This window comes from Ammospiza nelsoni, chromosome 24 (genome assembly GCF_027579445.1).
Source record: "Ammospiza nelsoni isolate bAmmNel1 chromosome 24, bAmmNel1.pri, whole genome shotgun sequence".
NCBI classification, from domain to species: domain Eukaryota; kingdom Metazoa; phylum Chordata; class Aves; order Passeriformes; family Passerellidae; genus Ammospiza; species Ammospiza nelsoni.
In genome coordinates this window covers 7048058-7065516 of record NC_080656.1, presented here as the reverse complement: position 1 = coordinate 7065516, position 17459 = coordinate 7048058, and the positions used below count along the sequence as shown (strand labels likewise).

Here is a 17459-nt window from a genome sequence, read left to right as displayed (position 1 = left end):
TTGAAATATTGCTGTATAGGAGAGAGGGGGGATATGTTTTTATCTGGAGCACAGATCTACAGCTGACCTACTTCTCAGGGACAGCCTCACCACACCTGAAAGCTGCAGCCAGCACAGATGCTCAAGGGGGGAACTTGTCCTCTTTAGGGTTAAATCTGCTCCCTACAAACCTTCACCCATCACCAAGTGACAATTTTTACACCTCAGGATGGCAGTTTTATGGGTTCAGCTGTATTTAGCCAAATAAACAGACCCACAGCCCAGAACAGAGTAATGGAATTTATTGGTAATTGCACAGCAAAATCAGCAGTAAACCTGGAGCACGTCTGTGAAAGGAGAATATTTGAGTGATACAGAAAGAAAGCAGCTTTTTAGGGATTGAGTGAATGAATCCCACTGCTGTCTGCCATTCATGGTGGACAAGGCTGGTGAAAGAGGAAATGCCCTTCACCACCAAGGGGAAGTAATTGCTTCACAATTAACCATTTCCCTAAAGCAGGTCCCAGAAGAAGGGAGGAAGAAAACAACTACTGCAACCAGAACATTCCTTTGGCAGTGCTTGAGTCCATGGCTGAGGTAGATGGGGTTGTGTGTCCCCAGAAACAGAGTCCCCATTTGCATTTCTGATTTCAAAAAAGAAGAAAATAAAATTGTTTTCTATGAATTGTGCTTCGCTTCTACAGGTAGAAGGAGCAGTACCCAGTGGTGCAGCTGAATAATAAAAAATACTTCAAAAGCAGTAGGTTCTCTTCACTCCAGCACAGAGGATGCCAGGTATCACTTCATCAAACTGCTGTGAGTCAGTATGTTCCAAAAGTCCTGAGAACAAACCTTGGCAGTGCCCAGAGAGCTGGAGCAGCCTTTACTTCAAAAAGTTGGATTTCCAGGGCTCAGGAAAAGAGGGATGTCACCAAAAAACCAAACCAATGAACCAAAGCAGCTTGCAGGAAAACCAAGGCACATTGGCACTGTGGGCACTGAGGCTTCTCTGGGCCCCACAGATCCAAGGGCGAGAAATTTTCTTTTCCCCAATAAATTAGAAAGATTTTTAGAACATCATTATTTTGTGTTTAAATGGAAGTGAATTATCCCATCAGCATTATTCCTCCAATCCACTGAGAGCAGAGAACGTCCTTCAGTCTGCACTGGTCACCCAGCAGCCTCTGGAAGGGTCTAACCAAGATTTTCAGTGCTGTAATTTTGGTCTTTTTGCACAGCTTTGGTCAGTAGGGATCTTCCTCATCCGTGTCCTAGACGGGGAACAAGGAGAGAAACTGAGATTATGTGTGAAGAAAATGAACCAAACCATGAGCTCAGGCAAAGGCTGAGCTTCTGAAATGCTTCCCAAAAATCCTGCTGTGCTTGCACAGGCCAGGGGACCTGGAAAACCACTGCTATAAATATAAATATAAATATAAATATAAATATAAATATAAATATAAATATAAATATAAATATAAATATAAATATAAATATAAATATAAATATAAATATAAATACTGAATCTGTTTGACTTCTCCCAGACACAACCATCATGCTATAACCCACATGAAATGTGTTTTAGGAGAAGCAGCAGCTAAAAATGAAGCAGAAGGTGCAGCAGGGCCCTGCAGAGACAGCCCTGAGCAGCGCCAATTATTGGTTTTCAGCCACTTTCAGAAGCCCCTGGTTGCTGTAACCACAGCAGGTTCGATGGTGTCCCACAGGCAGCTCTGCAGCCCTGAGCTCACCCAACAGCTCAGCTCTGCAAGGCCAATCTCACTGACACCCATCGCAATCTAAAGGGATTTTCCATTGGCTTTGCAATTTTGTCTGGTCACATACGGAGCATGAAAAAGCACATTGGAGGAACTGCAAACACGCAGAATTGTTAAAGTGAGAGGGCAGCATTCTCAGAGACCTGATCAGATAAATATTTCAGAGATAAATATTTCAGTATCAGACAGCAAAGGATCAAACCCGGCGGAGCACTGCCATGAAAGCAGCAGGATTTTATCATTCCAATCCCACTCCTCCCAAGGGATGAGAGGACAGTTTTCAACTTTTAACATCTCCCATGTCCTGACAGCATTTCCTCACCAAGCTGGGGCTCCATCCTTCCCCATCTCTCCTCCTGGCACCTCCCTGATTCCAGAACATCACCTGAACAGCCCTCCCACCTCTGGCCCGAGGCGTTTCCTGCTTCCCGCTCCTCTCCAAACCCTCGTTCCCAACAGCGCGGCTCAGTGCCTGCCGTGTCTAATGCAGAACTGTAAATATTTTATGTCCAACTTACATAATTGCCTGTTTCTCATCCTGTATCTCATAGAAACCATCAGCACACGCCTGTCTGAAGGCTTGGGCATTTAGGGCAGTTTAAAATCACTGGCATTAGGAGAGTGGCTCAAACAACACGTATTTAAACCCTCCTTAACTCACGTCCTGAGCGTGTGCAGGAGAGGCGCAGGTGCCCCAGAGGGAAATGAGCTCTGCAGGACACACAGACAATGAAAGCCCTCTCCACTCGGGCATTGCCCTGGAATGCGGCTCCCATTCCAGAGAGCAGGACTCACACACAACGAGGGCAGCAGGTGGCAAAACCACTCCGGGGCTGGAGCGCAGGCACCTCAACAACAGGAGCTGCTGCCGGGCTGGCCGGGGGAGCAGCAGGATTAGAAGGCAGCCAGCACTTCGGAGAGCACCACAAACAAAAAGCAGAAACAAACAAACCAACCGCCGGGGTTTAGCGATGCTCTGCTGGGGCGAAAAGGAGGTGAAAGGAGGAAGAAAACGCAGAGGGCTGAGGGGTCGCAGCCTGCCTTCCCTGTCACGGACATCTTCTCATTAAAAATCTTTCCTTAGGATTTTTCCTCCTGAGAAGCTGAGAGGCCTCAGGGACAAATTGTAAACATTGATTATCTGTTGCTGTGGGATGCAACAGGTGCATCTGGGATTGGTCTCATGTGGTTGTTTCTAATTAATGGCCAATCACAGTCAGCTGTGCCACAAACTGTCTGTCTGAGCCACAAACCTTTGTTATCGTTCTTTGTTTTTCTATTCTTAGCTTAGCTTGCCTTCTGAGATGAAACTTTTTTCTTCTACTCTTTAGTATAGTTTTAATGTAATATATATCATAAAATAATAAATCAAGCCTTCTGAAACATGGAGTCAAATTCTCGTCTCTTCCCTCAACCTGAGAGCCCTGTGAGCACGGTCACACTTCCCCAGCACAGCACTGCCAGCCCCAAACTGCTCCTGCAGAGCCCCCAAAGAGCCCCCACGGCAGCTGCCACTGCACCCCTGATTTGCCATCTCCAAATGACAGCTTTGATTCCATCGAGTCCAGAAAAATCAGTTTGATGGATCTCAGGAGAGCTCCCCCAGCAGCACAGCCAGCAGCTCTCACTCTGAGGAGCCTTTGGGACAGCTTGGACACCCAGAGGTGCTGGGACACTCTGCCTGCTGCTCTCAGCACCTCATTGGAGCACGCACATTGGCAAAACCGCAGTGAAAACAGCAATTTTCACTTACCACGCAGTTCATGCACCACTCCTTGAGCTTCCCCCCGCAGCCAGCCCCGTCTGGGTGCTCAGGCCTGCAGAAAAGCACAGCATCAGGCTGGACTTCCCCCCAGACACCCCAGTGCCACCCCTGGACTGTGAATTCTGAAGGGTTTTCATGGTGAGGAAAAGCCTTTAAGTCAGCTCAGCAAAGCCAAAAGGACTGAAAGCTGCCAGATGCCTCATTTTGAAGGTGAAATGAAAACAAAAAATGAAAACAAAGGTTGCTTTTTGACTGGCAAATCTTACACCACCAATCAAATCATTAAAAGACTGCAGTAAAACAAAATTATTTTGCAAGGAGTTCAGCAGAAGGGAGTTCAGTCTCCAAGGCTCCTTCAGCACCTGGCAGCCCTGCTCAGCTCACCACAGCTGGCATTATTGGGTTTGATTTGCTGTTATAGGGACTTCACCCCAAAAGCACCACACAAATCTCTCATGCAAAAGATCCTGCTGACTCAGGCTCAGATAAACCTCATTACAGAAGTGAAATATGTCTGAGCCCAACGTTCCTCAGCTCCACAGCTCTGCTCACACGAATGGCAGCACAAGGGGATGTGCAGCACTGGGTCTGTGCAGCACTGGGTCTGTGCAGCACACAGGGGATGAGCAGCACTGGGTCTGTGCAGCACTGGGTCTGTGCAGCACACAGGGGATGAGCAGCACTGGGTCTGTGCAGCTCTGGGTCTGTGCAGCACACAGGGGATGTGCAGCACACAGGGGATGTGCAGCACACAGGGTATGAGCAGCTCTGGGTCTGTGCAGCACACAGGGGATGTGCAGCACACAGGGGACATGCAGCACTGGGTCTGTGCAGCACACAGGGGATGAGCAGCTCTGGGTCTGTGCAGCACACAGGGGATGAGCAGCACACAGGGGATGAGCAGCACTGGGTCTGTGCAGCTCTGGGTCTGTGCAGCACACAGGGGATGTGCAGCACACAGGGTATGAGCAGCTCTGGGTCTGTGCAGCACACAGGGGATGAGCAGCACACAGGGGATGAGCAGCACTGGGTCTGTGCAGCTCTGGGTCTGTGCAGCACACAGGGGATGTGCAGCACACAGGGGATGTGCAGCTCTGGGTCTGTGCAGCACACAGGGTATGAGCAGCTCTGGGTCTGTGCAGCACACAGGGGACATGCAGCACTGGGTCTGTGCAGCACACAGGGTATGAGCAGCTCTGGGTCTGTGCAGCACACAGGGGATGTGCAGCACACAGGGGATGAGCAGCACTGGGTCTGTGCAGCTCTGGGTCTGTGCAGCACTGGGGATGTGCAGCACACAGGGGATGAGCAGCACTGGGTCTGTGCAGCACACAGGGGATGAGCAGCTCTGGGTCTGTGCAGCTCTGGGTCTGTGCAGCACACAGGGGATGAGCAGCACTGGGTCTGTGCAGCACTGGGTCTGTGCAGCACACAGGGGATGAGCAGCACTGGGTCTGTGCAGCACACAGGGGATGAGCAGCACTGGGTCTGTGCAGCACTGGGTCTGTGCTCCAGCTCAGGGATTTCCCAGAGCTTTCTGCCTGCTGGGTGAGCAGCACATCCCAGTGACTGAGCTGCACTGGAGGACAGTGGGGAAATCATCCCTCGTGCCTGAGCCAACACCCCAAAGTGGAAATACAGGCTCCAGCCTGCAGCCAGGACTTACTCATCAGACACTTCAATAGAGGATTTCTTGTAGCCATATTTTCCTTTCTCCTTCAGCAGCCGGAATTTCCTCCCCATCCTCACCAGCAGCAGGACGACCACAAGGGCAGAAGGGAGGAACACCAGGATGGAGAGCAGAGCTGCTGAGCTCAGCTGGAAGGCCAGGCCTGGAACACAGCGAGGCATGGTGTGGCTGAGCCCTGGGACAAACCCCAGCCAGGGCACAGCCTGGTGGCCCTTCCATGTGGGACACGGGGCTGGCAGGCTGGGAACAGCCTGTCCCCATGTCTGCAGGGCTCCTGTCCCCAAACCTGCAGTCCCCACATCTGCAGGGCTCCTGTCCCCAAATCTGAGGTACCCAAATCTGTGAGGCTCCTGTCCCCAAACCTATGGGACTCCTGCCACCAAACCTGTGGGGCTCTTGTCCCCAAACCTGAGGTCCCCAAACCTGCAGTTCCCAAATCTGTGGGGTTCCTGTCCCCAAACCTGTGGGACTCCTGTCCCCAGACCTGCAGTCCCCAAACCCGCAGGGTTCCTGTCCCCAAACCTGAGGTCCCCAAATCCATGGGGCTCCTGTCCCCACACCTGCGAGGTTCCTGTCCCCAAACCCTGGGGCTCCTGTCCCCAAACCCTGGGGCTCCTGACCCCCAGCCCAGCCCAGGCTCAGGGCTCAGGAGCTGCAGAGGAAGGCACGGCACAGTTCTATCAGCACGCTGAGCTGGGAATTTGGGGCAGGGCTGGCACGCAGGGCAGATGAGGAAATTGGTGCTGACAATCAGCGCTTGTGATGTGGGGATTATTTTTAGGCCGGCGTTTCCTCAATGTTTAACTTGTTCTGCCGCAATTTGCGGAGGCTGAGACTCCTGAACAAAGGGACACTTTTGATTTCTGCTGTCACCACAGCTCCCCCCATCCCTTCCTGCCCCAAATCAATTCAGCAAAGCAATCAAATCTCAAAGCACTGAGCTCAGAGAGCGGGGCTGGGGCAGCCCCTGCTGAAACTCCAGCGTGGAAGTCCAGGGAGCATTTCCCACGTGATGCTCGGGATTCCAGGATCCCACAAAGCCACTTTTGTCACAGGGGTGAGGCCAAAGCCAGGGCAGGGAGCCTTACCCCGCTCTGTCACCAGCAGCACGGTCTGGGGGATGTTGTGATAAACATCTGGAGGGTTCTTCACGCTGCAGATGAATGTCCCGTTGTCACTGAGCTCTGGGCTCTGGATGGCGATGGAGGCGTCGCCGTTAGCAACGTTCCCAACCCAGATTATCCTGTCCTTGAACCTCCCCGCTGTTGTGGGGTGTGGGACGGAGCGATAGTGGAAAATCTGCGAGGAGGGAAAGGCAGGGATTGTGGCAACAGAACACTCGTGCAAGATAGCAGAGTGAACTGCTTCTGCATTGCAAAAATAGGAATAATGTTACATTAAGAAGTCAGGAAGAATATTTCCTATATAAGAGAAATAAAGCCACCAACTGAATCTTTACAGCCATCCTGCGCAGTGCAGCACTTGTGACAACCCCCTAAATTTATCTACTTTATCATTATTATGCCATTTTGTATTTACCTGGGATATTTTCTTCCCCCCAGAGAACACAAAGGAATTTTACAGGGGGAACAAGGCAACAACGAGAGTCCCAAACCGCAAAGTGAGGCAGCAGCCCAGCAAAGCAAACAGAAAATTCTGATTTTGGCCCTGTTCCACCTACTGTCTCCATCTGGCCCCCAGCGAGGGGCCGGTAGGTCCAGTCCACCAGCAGGCTCTCGGTGATGGGGGAGCTGGATCTGAAGGAGCATTTCAGCAGCGCTTGCTCGCCCACAAAAGCTCGGACTTTAGGATTGACTTTAATTTCCAGGGAGAGAGCATTGCAGACACCTGATGGAAGGGGAACAAAAGGAGGGATTCATTTTGTGCTACATGTGAGGTGCCGAATTGTCCCAAAAATACCGACACGTGTGCAGAACTAAAGCGCAGCTGTGACTCCCTCCCCAGCACTGAAATTTGCAGGAAAGCAGAAATCTCCCCTGCCCTGTTCTCAGTGGGTCTGGAACCGGCCCCAAATGAGGCACCGGGGCAGCACAACCAGGAATGTTCGGATTTGGCGACAAGGAGCTGAGAAATGGAATCAGCGGGGCCTCTGAGGAGTCACCAAGCACCAGCTTTAGGGACTTGGAGCAGTTCTGCCCTGCGGTTCTGGCCACAGCGCCTGGATTTCACACGCACCGGGTCAAAAGTCTCCCCACAGCTCCAGATTCTTTCGGTTCCCGTTCCCAGGGTGCGCGGCCGCCTCTGCCCCGTTCAACCCGGGCGGTCCCGAACCTCTCCCTGCCCCGGGACGGCTCTTCCCGAGTTTCTCTGCTCCTCCAGAGTACCGGGATCAATCTCTGCCCGACCCTTCCACCGCCCCGGGACGGCTCTTCCCGAGCTTCCCGGCTCCTCCAGAGTACCGGGATCAATCTCTGCCCGAGCCTCCCCTGCCCCGGGACGGCTCTTCCCGAGTTTCTCTGCTCCTCCAGAGTACCGGGACCGCCCTGCCCGAGCCTCCCCTGCCCCGGGACGGCTCTTCCCGAGTTTCTCTGCTCCTCCAGAGTACCGGGACCGCCCTGCCCGAGCCTCCCCTGCCCCCGGAGCCGCATCCCGAGCGCTCCCGGCCCGGTTCCAGCGCGGGACCCCCCGAGCACCGCCGCTCCCGTCCCATCCCAGCCCGGAGCCCCCCGGTACCGAGCAGCAGCAGAGCCCCCCGCGGGAGGAGGAGGAGGAGGAGGCGGCCGCCGGGCCCCGCCGCCCCTGGGCGCCGCATCCCGGCAGGGCTCAGCCCCGGAACATGGCGCTCACCTGGCGCAGGTGAGGGCGGGGCAGCCCCGAAATGGCCGCGGCGCCTGGGTAGCTCTGGGTACACCTGGGTGGGACACCTGGGCACACCTGGGAATGCCATAGCACACCTGGGCGCACCTGGGCACACCTGGATACACCTGGGAATGCCATAGCACACCTGGGCACACCTGGATACACCTGGGAACACCTGGCTGGGAATACCTGGGCACACCTGGGTGGAACACCTGGGCACACCTGGGAATGCCATAGCACACCTGGGTACACCTGGGTGGAACACCTGGCTGGGAATACCTGGGTACACCTGGAAATACTGGGGTACACCTGGGAGCACCTGGGCACACCTGGGAATATCTGAATACCCCTGGGCACACCTGGGTGGCCCTGTTGGGAAAGGTCCAGCGCAGCCACCCTGTTTGTCCCCAAATCCCCTGGTGGCTCCTGTCACTGTCACCGCCAGCCTGCTTACTGAGCTTTGGTTTTTTGCGTGCCACACAATGAGGAATGTGTCAGGATTACATTATTTAGTCAGGATGTTCCTCACTGTGGGATCTTTGTATATTTTCAAGCACAATCAGCAAAAAAGAGAGACCTAATCAGGGGAACAGAACAGCCACATCCCTCAGCCAAGGACACCCTGGAACTGACAAGTTTTAGGGATGTAATAAATCAATATGCTGATGTGTGTCTGTGTTGCTAACCTCCGTCCTATACCTGAGGTTTGTATATCCTGGAGCTGAACTATCTTGGTTATAATACCAAAAATCACACGTACAGGCCAAAAAGAGCCCGGCCAGGTGAAGAGCCTGCCCCTGAGCAGGGGTAGGAGTTGGCTGGGGTGACATAACTTGTATGGGAATTAACAACCCATTGTAAGAGAAAGGCTGGACTTGGAGAGTTACTAACTCTGAATTCTGTGCACAAAAAATGCTGGTAAAAGTCCAGTGGATGTGCTGGATTTGTGGGACACCACCAAGCACCCACCCAGGCTTGGGCTCTTCTGAAGGTATTTCATTCTCCCTGAAGAATTTCATTATTGGTTTGTTGCACACAGGGAAACAAATCCAATTTTGGGGACAAACAGTGCAAATCTGCTCATCTGAGGTTTCAGGGTCCCCAGGTCACAGCCCCCCTCCACACCAGCCCAGCTCTCAGCAAGGTGCCTTTATTTACAACACAGGTGAGTGCAAATGAAAACAGCCAGGGAAGAGCCAGGGAACGCTGGCACTTCACAGCTTATAAAGCCATAAAAACATTCTACAAACAAAGAGGCCAATGCTGTGATTTAGGGCTGGGTAAATACTGTAACAGGATCCCTTTGGGGCTGCTCAGACACCCTTAGAACTCTGTGGGTTCCAGGTTTGTGGAGCAGGGAGAACGCTGGGATAGTGGGACTGGGAACAGGGGGAGCACTGGGATACTGGGAATGGGAATGGGAACAGAATGGAGCTGCTGAAGCCGGGCAGAAAACTCTCCTCAGTCCCCAGATTCTCCCAAAGCTGCCAGAGAAGGATGTGCAGAGCACCCTGGCTGGTGAATGTCATCCCTGGTAACAACCAGCACACCTTGCCCAGCTCCACCTCTGTCCATCTAATGTAGAAAAGGGATTCCAAGGACGCTTGTTGTACCAGCTGAGACCTCACTGCTCAGTCTTCCTTCTCAGGGTGCCAGGGAGAGTCTCAGGGGATGAAACCAGGGCAGGTTTAAAACAAAGGCACGTTGTGGTTTCCAAGGTGCAGGAGTGCATCTGCTCAAACACCTCCCAGCCCTGTCCAGTCAGTCTTGGCACTTCCAGAGAAGCTCCCATTCCACAGGTGAGAAGATGAAGGAGAAGTTCTTTGTTCGTGGGGCAGGATCCTCCTGCTGTGCTTCACCGAAGGGAACTCACAGCTCATGTAAAGTCACCCTCTTTCCATGCAAGACTTTCAGGTTGAGCAGAGCCCCACATGGGTAGCGTGGGGCGTCTGTAATCCAGCTTTGTTCTAACACCCCAAATTACAAGCTTTCACCAGCTGCTTTGGAAGCACCTGAGAAGAAAGATTGTAAGAAAAACAAACATCATTACTCAGGGTTATTGTCAAAAGGCAAAATAATAGAGGCAACTGCTGACCTCAGAACCTGTGGGTAAAATTTGTGCTGACACGTTTAAGGAAAGACAATGAATGTGGAGGCAGTGCCAGACTTCCTGATGCAATTTTAAAACAATAAAGGTTAAAGTAATCAAAAAGCAGATTTCAAACTGACAAAAGGGGAGTAATTCATTCCTCTTCATCTACAAAGCAGGAATGCCACGGAAAGCAGCAACAATGGCTTTCCTACAAATGCTCCTCAACACCAGGGTGGAGGAATGTCTTGTACATTAAAGATGCTGTGATTGTTCAGAGATTGTTCAGCTGTCCCTGAAGGATCCTCAACAGCAAAGTGTGACTGTGGCCTCAGTTCTGACTGTGAACAGCAGGGAAGTACCCGAGGGAATGTCTTGGAGAGTCCACAGGAGCACTGAGACATTAATTAGAGAAGGTTTGGATGGGTACCTGCATTGTGCACACCAGCAAAGACCTTTAATCTTCCAATGGAATGGATTCCTTCTTTTCCCCCATCTTCAGGCTCTCCTTTTCTTTACTGTTATAACAATGGGAGGGAAAAAAGAGAAAAAAAAGCCCAATTGAGTGTCAGGCAGAGCAGCAGGATGTCCTGAGTCACACACAGCACACCCAAGGTGACGTGGTGAGTGTGCCACACCAGTGGTGACCACAGCTCAGGGGACAGGGTGGTCATCTCCCCTCCACCACCACAGCAGCTGTGTCCTTCTGAGTGAGGAGCCACTGAGAAGGGCAAGAGCCAGAGGAGGGCTCCAGAGCTGGCCCATCCTGGGGCTCTGTTCAGCCAATTATCACTAATTGGGTTGGCAGTTTTGCATAGTGGATGCCCCATGCATGGTCCAAGCCAAGAATTCAGGAGGGCCATGGGGATGAACTGGCCAAGAATTCAGGAAGGCCATGGAGATAAAGGCCAAAAATTCAGAAGGGCCATGGGGATAAACTGGCCAAGGATTCGGAAGGGCCATGGGGATAAACTGGCCAAGAATTCAGGAGGGCCATGGGGATAAACTGGCCAAGGATTCAGAAAGGCAATGGAGATAAAGGCCAAAAATTCATAAGGGCCATGGGGATAAACTGGCCAAGGATTCAGAAAGGCCGTGGAGATAAACTGGCCAAGGATTCAGAAAGGCCATGGGGATGAACTGGCCAAGGATTCAGAAAGGCCATGGAGATGGACTGGCCAAGGATTCAGAAGAGCCATGGAGATGGACTGGCCAAGCATTCAGAAGGGCCGTGGAAATAAACAGTCCAGGCTGTCCCAGGAGCCCCCTGCCCTCTCTCACCGCTCGCTGTCCGCCGCCTCGGCCGCCTCCGCCCTCCTGTCTCGCGCCTTCCTGCGGTGCTGCCGGCAGATGATCACGGCTATCACCACGATGATCATCAGCCCAGAGGCAGAGCCGATGGCCACGGCCAGGAAATGGATTTCTGAGAAGCTCACTGCGTGGGGAGAGACAGGCGAGTGAAGCAGAGGGACGCACAGGGGGAGCGAGGCTGGGATGCTGTGTGTGTGAATGAAACCTTTCCTCAGGCTCCTCTTCTCCCCTCATGCTTCCTGCTTGTGAAAATCACTTGTTTTTAAAATGTTAAAAGTTTAATAGCAATAAAATGGTTATAAAAATAGTAATTTAATTAGAGTAATAATAATTTGGACAATTAGGATTAGGACAATATGAGACAATAAAAACAAAGGGTTATGGACAGTCTGGGTCCCTCCTTCTGGGCAAAATAAGCCTGAAAAAGGACCCACGTGAACAGAGGATTAACCCTTAAAAGCAACAGCCTGTTGGATATTCATGCAGCTCATCCATGATGCATAAATTCCATTCAAACACAGGATTCTGGCTGGGCAGTGTCAGCTTCTGCCTCTGAATCCTGACAGCGTCTTTAGGACTGAGCAAGGCAGGAAGAAGTTCATTTCTTCTGATAAGGGAGCAATAAATTCTCTTTCTCTGGAAGACTCAGGTGTCCTGTGGCTGCCATCTCAGTGTGAGTACCTCCCTTTCAAAAAGTCTTACACAGCATCATTTCTATTGTAACATTATAACCTGAAACTATATATAACCTAAAACTTATAACCTAATAATACCCAATAACCTTGTAACCTTATAACGTTAACTTATAACCTAACATTATAACCTAAAACTATATTTAACACACTACTTAAGAAAATTAACACGGCATCACTTTCTAACACAACACATATAATATTCATTTTAATATTTGTGACAAGCCAATCATAAAGTAACGCATTTTTCACAACTTACAGCCCCTTTTCTCCCATGGTTTTCCCAGAAGGTCACTCTGCTAAAACCCACACGACCTCTGGGGGGTTTTTGGCCTCTCACCTTTCTGCACAACCCGGAGCCGCACCTCCCCGATGGTGCCATAGACGTCTGGCCAGTTTGTCACCTGGCAGGTGAAGGTCCCGTTGTCACTGGGCTTCAGGTTCCAGACCATGATGGAAACGTCGTGGCGCTCAATGTTCCCATCCCAGGTGACTCGGTCCTTAAACCTTCCCGAGGGGGGCTGGTAGGGCTCCTTCAGGTAGTAAAATACCTGCAAAAGTCACTGGCAGTAAAATACCTGCAAAAGTCACTGGCAGTAAAATACCTGCAAAAGTTACAGGAACATCCAATGGCCTGGGCTGGAAGGGACCTGGGAGATTCCTGAAGTCTCATCAGGTGCAGCAGGTCCAGCTTCGTAAAGCCACAAATATTTTAACCTGACCACCCAAAACTAAACATGAGAGCGTTTTGCGTTTTTTAGGCAGGGTCTATAAACAGGACTCGCATTAATCACTGCAAGTGATGAAAGCTCAGATGTACTTGTGGGTTTGGGGTGTGACTGTACCCATTTACTGCTCACCCACTGCTGGGTTTTTGGGGTGAGAGGAGCCCCTGGAATGGAGCACAGGGATCTCACTCGCTGCTCACCCAGCTCTGGGTTTTGGGGTGAGAGGAGCCCCTGGAATGGAGCACAGGGGTTTCACTCACTGCTCACCCTGCTCTGGGTTTTGGGGTGAGAGGAGCCCCTGGAATGGAGCACAGGGGTCTCACTGCTCATCCAGCTCTGGGTTTTGGGGTGAGAGGAACCTCTGGAATGGAGCACAGGGGTTTCACTCACTGCTCACCCAGCTCTGGGTTTTGGGGTGAGAGGAGCCCCTGGAATGGAGCACAGGGGTCTCACTGCTCATCCAGCTCTGGGTTTTGGGGTGAGGGGAACGCCTGGAATGGAGCACAGGGGTCTCACTGCTCACCCAGCTCTGGGTTTTGGGGTGAGAGGAGCCCCTGGAATGGAGCACAGGGGTCTCACTCACTGCTCACCCAGCTCTGGGTTTTGGGGTGAGGGGAACCCCTGGAATGGAGCACAGGGGTCTCACTGCTCACCCAGTGCTGGGTTTTGGGGTGAGGGGAACCCCTGGAATGGAGCACAGGGGTCTCACTCACTGCTCACCCAGCTCTGGGTTTTGGGGTGAGAGGAGCCCCTGGAATGGAGCACAGGGGTCTCACTCACCGGCTCGTGGGCGCTCAGGTCCTCGGGCTGGAAGTTCCAGCTCACGGACAGCTGCTGGCTCACGGGGCTGCTGCTGGAGAAGGTGCATTTCAGCCGCTGGTTGGTGCCGTTCACGGCCACCACCTCCTTGGCAGTGTGAACTTCCACTGCTGCCGCCAGCCACAGCGCTGCAGGGCAAACACGGGGGGAAATCAGTGTCAGAGTGAGCTCATCCCTGCTCTTATCGCCTTTAGATCCCCGGGAGCCTTATCAGCGCTGGCAAGGCATGGCCTGAGTGGCTCAGGCATTTCAAAGGGGGTGATCCTGCCTGTTTATTCAGAAAAACCCATTCAAACTGGACTGAACTCACCCAATAATTGCTATTTCCCATGCCAGAACTTCCCTTTCTACACTTTCTACTGCCTTTCTACACTTTCTCCTCAGCCTCGTGCACACCACGGTGGAACTGCTCCTACAGGTATATCCAGAGCCAGTTTTAGAGGCTTTATAAAGCTGGGCAGCTGCAGGTAAATTCAGCCGGGTCTAGAGGAAATCCTCAAGGAAGACGTGGATTTGTTTTTCCAAGAAACATCACCACAACCACCATGGCCGCTGCTTTAAAAATAAGTGAGCATCGAGTGAACGATGCTCTCCTGGAAGAGGGACAACCAGCAGGAGGGAGAGCATGGAAAGGAAAGGAGGAGAGTGAAAATTAAGAAAAAATAATGGTTTGCTAGAGAAGGAAATAGAAAATATTAATATCCTGTCACATTAAGAAGATAACCCAGTGTGATTCAAGCAAAAAACCAAAAAGCTTTTCTAGGGTTTTAAAATATAGCTTCAAAATAAAGATGTATTTGGAAATAATTAATGACTAAATACTTCCTTCCAAATAATTCCTTATCTCAAAGGGAAAAATACTTGAATGCCAAAGCACTGAAAGCATTCCCACGTGAAAAACCTCATTGGCAGAGATCACGTTGCTCATACACGGATTCGGTGCCAAATCTTTTTGTTTTAAACTCCTTGAAAAGAACTAAGCGACAAATAAGAATATAATACTTTTTTTCAAGCCAGATTACATCCGTGTGCTGATGCATTTGGGAAAGGAGGATGTGTTTCGTTAAAATCCAGTTGTTCTGATATAAACCAGTGAAAAATTCAGGTGAGTTTCGTGTCGGTCTGGAGTCTTTGCTGTGTAAAGGATCTGAGGCCGGAGCTCCTGGACAATCCCCGACTGTTTAGGAACAAAGGTAGAGGGAAAAAAAAAAAAAAAAAAAAAAAAAAAAAAAAAAAAAAAAAAAAAAAAAAAAAAAAAGAAAGGCTGGGTGTAAAGTTCAGATTCCAGCAGGAGAGAAAAAGACTTTGAAAGCGGAGCTGAGGAGGAAATCAGCGGAGGAGATCGGTGCTTTCCTGCCGAATACGCCCAAACCTGTTGGGGAAGAAACCCAACCTCTTCGTGCCACTTCCAGCGAACCCCGCGCAGGAAGAATGGCAGCAGGGACGGGGAAAAGCCTCAGCCCTGGGGATAATTTCAGTAATTTCAGGGATCGGAAGAGGGGAGCGAGGGCCGGGACAGGTTTCCTTCCTTACCTCGGAGCTGCGCCCCAAGGACGAGCGCAGCGCGCAGCCAGGCGCGCATCGGGGACACAAATCCGGGCTGCAAAGGCAAATCCGCTTGGGGGAAAAGATGAGTTTCTCGAAGTCCTGCCAGCAAAACGGGGCAGGTTCCTTGCCCCCAGCCCGGCCTGTGGCTGGGGACGGTGAGCGCTCCCTGCCCGAGTCACGGCGCGCTCCTTGCCAAGGTGTGCCCGGCCCTGCCTCGCTGGCTCCTGCCGTAAATCAGCGATTCCCAAGGTAAGATTAATTTCTTCTCCCTCCCATATTGTCCTGCTCTTTGGTGTTGCAATCATTCCTCCTCCCAGCCGCCGCCCGAAACCACTCCCCTTTTGTGGGAGGTAAAAGAAGATTTGCCTGGAGGTGTTCATAGGTGGCTCGAAGGAATGAGGGCCATTTGTTCGGAAAAAAACCCTGCAAACGATCCTAAAAAGAGCAGCCCAAAACTGACAATCCGTGGCCGCAGCGCGGGCCCTCACCCAGGGGATGGAAACGTCCCACCAAACACAGACACCTACCCGAAAGTGATTTGAATGTTCCTTGGTTGCAGCCAAGGATTGGGAGGCTGGTGCCGGGGAAGTTCTGGGAAAAATCAGGTGGGAAATGGGCCCAGCCCGGCCATAAGTGAGAAATTCCGTGGGACATAAAATATTCTGCAGTCGGCACGTGGCTGTTGTGAGTGTGAAACCAATCAGAGCCTGTGTGTTGGTAAAATGAGGATGTTTACACTCGAGGGCCATAAATCACTGGAGCGGCAGTGTTTGTGTCTGGTTCATCATCGTCCCAGAAGTCATCCCAGGTCACCGCTTCCATTTGTGCCTGGTACCGATTTCCCTTTCAGGGGTGCAAGGGGATGGTGCCCCAACCTCGGGGTGTTTGAGGGTTCCCTTCAGCGATTTGGTGATGGAAAAACAGCGCTGAGGCCGTCAGCTCCCTGCGCTGTCCCCAGAACAGAGCCGGGAATCCCGTGTGTGCAAACGCCTCCGAGACACCAAGGATCTCCGTTTTCATGGAGTGATTTGGGACACCAAGGGTCTCCATTTTCCGGGAATGATTTGGGACACCAAGGATCTCCGTTTTCATGGAGTGATTTGGGACACCAAGGGTCTCCATTTTCATGGAGTGATTTGGGACACCAAGGGTCTCCATTTTCCCGGAATGATTTGGGACACCAAGGGTCTCCGTTTTCCCGGAACGATTCGGTCCCGCGTTAGCCCTCCATCACTTCGCGTCCCCAGATTCCCACTCGGTTACAGTTCCAGCACATCGCCTCCTTTTGTTTCCTCGCCACTGTGAATATTTATCATTCTGGGGCTTTGTTCGGGTTGTGTTTAATGTTTAGCAGCCAATTTGCTGCCACTTCCTAGTCCTGTTTCTGCACAGGGCTGGGAACAGCCCCTTTGCCTGCAGACTTTTGTTAATCTTTATCTTTTAACAAAACACGTGGACTCCAACTTTTAAGAGAAGACCAAGTCCCTGGCACACTCACCAGTAACCCGAATTCTCTGACGGTCTACTCGGAAACATAAATAAGGGAAAGAAAGCGCTGACAAAGAGAGCACGGCAATACAGGAAATGGGGCGCAGCAGCACCCCCCTGTCCCTTTGGAGCCTTTACCGGTACTTTGCATCTGCGCTTCATCCTCAGCCAGCCGGGCCAGGAGCCCCCTCTAGCGGGGCCAGCCACGGCCACGGCAGCGCCCGAGCGGGAGAGCATCCCAAAAATGATGCTCGAGAGGGGCTGAGTGCAGGGGGTGTGTTACAGACATGTTTAATGGAAAATCCTTGCTTTAGGATTTTTTCTCTTGAGAAGCCTCAAGAACAAAATGTAAACAACTATCTGCTGCTGCAGAATGCAACAGGTGTATCTTTGATTAGTTTCATGTAGTTGTTTGTAATTAATAGCTAATCACACTCTAGCTGTGTCTCTCTAGTTGGAGACAAGATTTTGTAATCATTCTATTTTTCTCTTTTGCTTTCAAGCTGTCTAATAAAATCTTTTCTTATATTCTTTTAGTTTGGTTTTAATATAATATATATAATAAAATAATAAATCAAGCTTTTTAAAGCATAGAGTCAACATTCTGGTCTCTTCCCTCATCCTGGGGGCCCTGTGAACACCGCCATGGGGATGGGCAGGGAGCCATGGCCCGTGCAGGGCTCTGGGTGCTCAGCTTTGGGGGCAGCTCCTGCTCCCCTCATTCCAGCCTGCCTGTGCCTGAAGGGAGCTGC

At 51.4% G+C, this 17459-nt stretch overlaps 2 protein-coding genes across 2 annotated transcripts; both read right to left on the bottom strand.

The window, feature by feature from the left end:
• Nucleotides 1-268: 268 nt before the first annotated feature.
• Nucleotides 269-8024, bottom strand: MPZL3 (myelin protein zero like 3). The gene is made up of 6 exons (XM_059488344.1): nt 7907-8024; nt 6894-7060; nt 6301-6511; nt 5189-5354; nt 3511-3574; nt 269-1250 (listed from the first exon to the last, which is right to left on the bottom strand). The coding sequence occupies exons 1-6, from the start codon at nt 7983-7985 to the stop codon at nt 1224-1226; spliced, it is 714 nt and encodes a 237-aa protein (XP_059344327.1). The 5' UTR covers nt 7986-8024; the 3' UTR covers nt 269-1223.
• Nucleotides 8025-9166: 1142 nt separating this feature from the next.
• MPZL2 (myelin protein zero like 2) lies at nt 9167-15496 on the bottom strand. The gene is made up of 6 exons (XM_059488329.1): nt 15205-15496; nt 13633-13799; nt 12465-12675; nt 11403-11556; nt 10552-10639; nt 9167-10044 (listed from the first exon to the last, which is right to left on the bottom strand). Exons 1-5 carry the CDS (start codon nt 15251-15253, stop codon nt 10579-10581), a joined length of 642 nt encoding a protein of 213 aa, XP_059344312.1. The 5' UTR covers nt 15254-15496; the 3' UTR covers nt 9167-10044; nt 10552-10578.
• Between the last annotated feature and the right edge of the window lie 1963 nt (nt 15497-17459).

Excerpts from the sequence above, each read along its gene's own strand:
- MPZL3 (XM_059488344.1), bottom strand. The coding sequence starts at position 7,985 with ATGCGGCGCCCAGGGGCGGCGGGGCCCGGCGGCCGCCTCCTCCTCCTC. Across the intron at positions 3,575-5,188 it reads TCTATTGAAGTGTCTGATGA|GCCTGAGCACCCAGACGGGG; the intron begins GTAAGTCCTGGC and ends GCTTTTCTGCAG. Across the intron at positions 1,251-3,510 it reads AGTGGTGCATGAACTGCGTG|GACACGGATGAGGAAGATCC; the intron begins GTAAGTGAAAAT and ends TTCCCCGTCTAG.
- MPZL2 (XM_059488329.1), bottom strand. The coding sequence starts at position 15,253 with ATGCGCGCCTGGCTGCGCGCTGCGCTCGTCCTTGGGGCGCAGCTCCGA. Across the intron at positions 13,800-15,204 it reads CCTTGGGGCGCAGCTCCGAG|CGCTGTGGCTGGCGGCAGCA; the intron begins GTAAGGAAGGAA and ends TTTGCCCTGCAG. Across the intron at positions 11,557-12,464 it reads GCTCCGGGTTGTGCAGAAAG|TGAGCTTCTCAGAAATCCAT; the intron begins GTGAGAGGCCAA and ends CTCCCCACGCAG.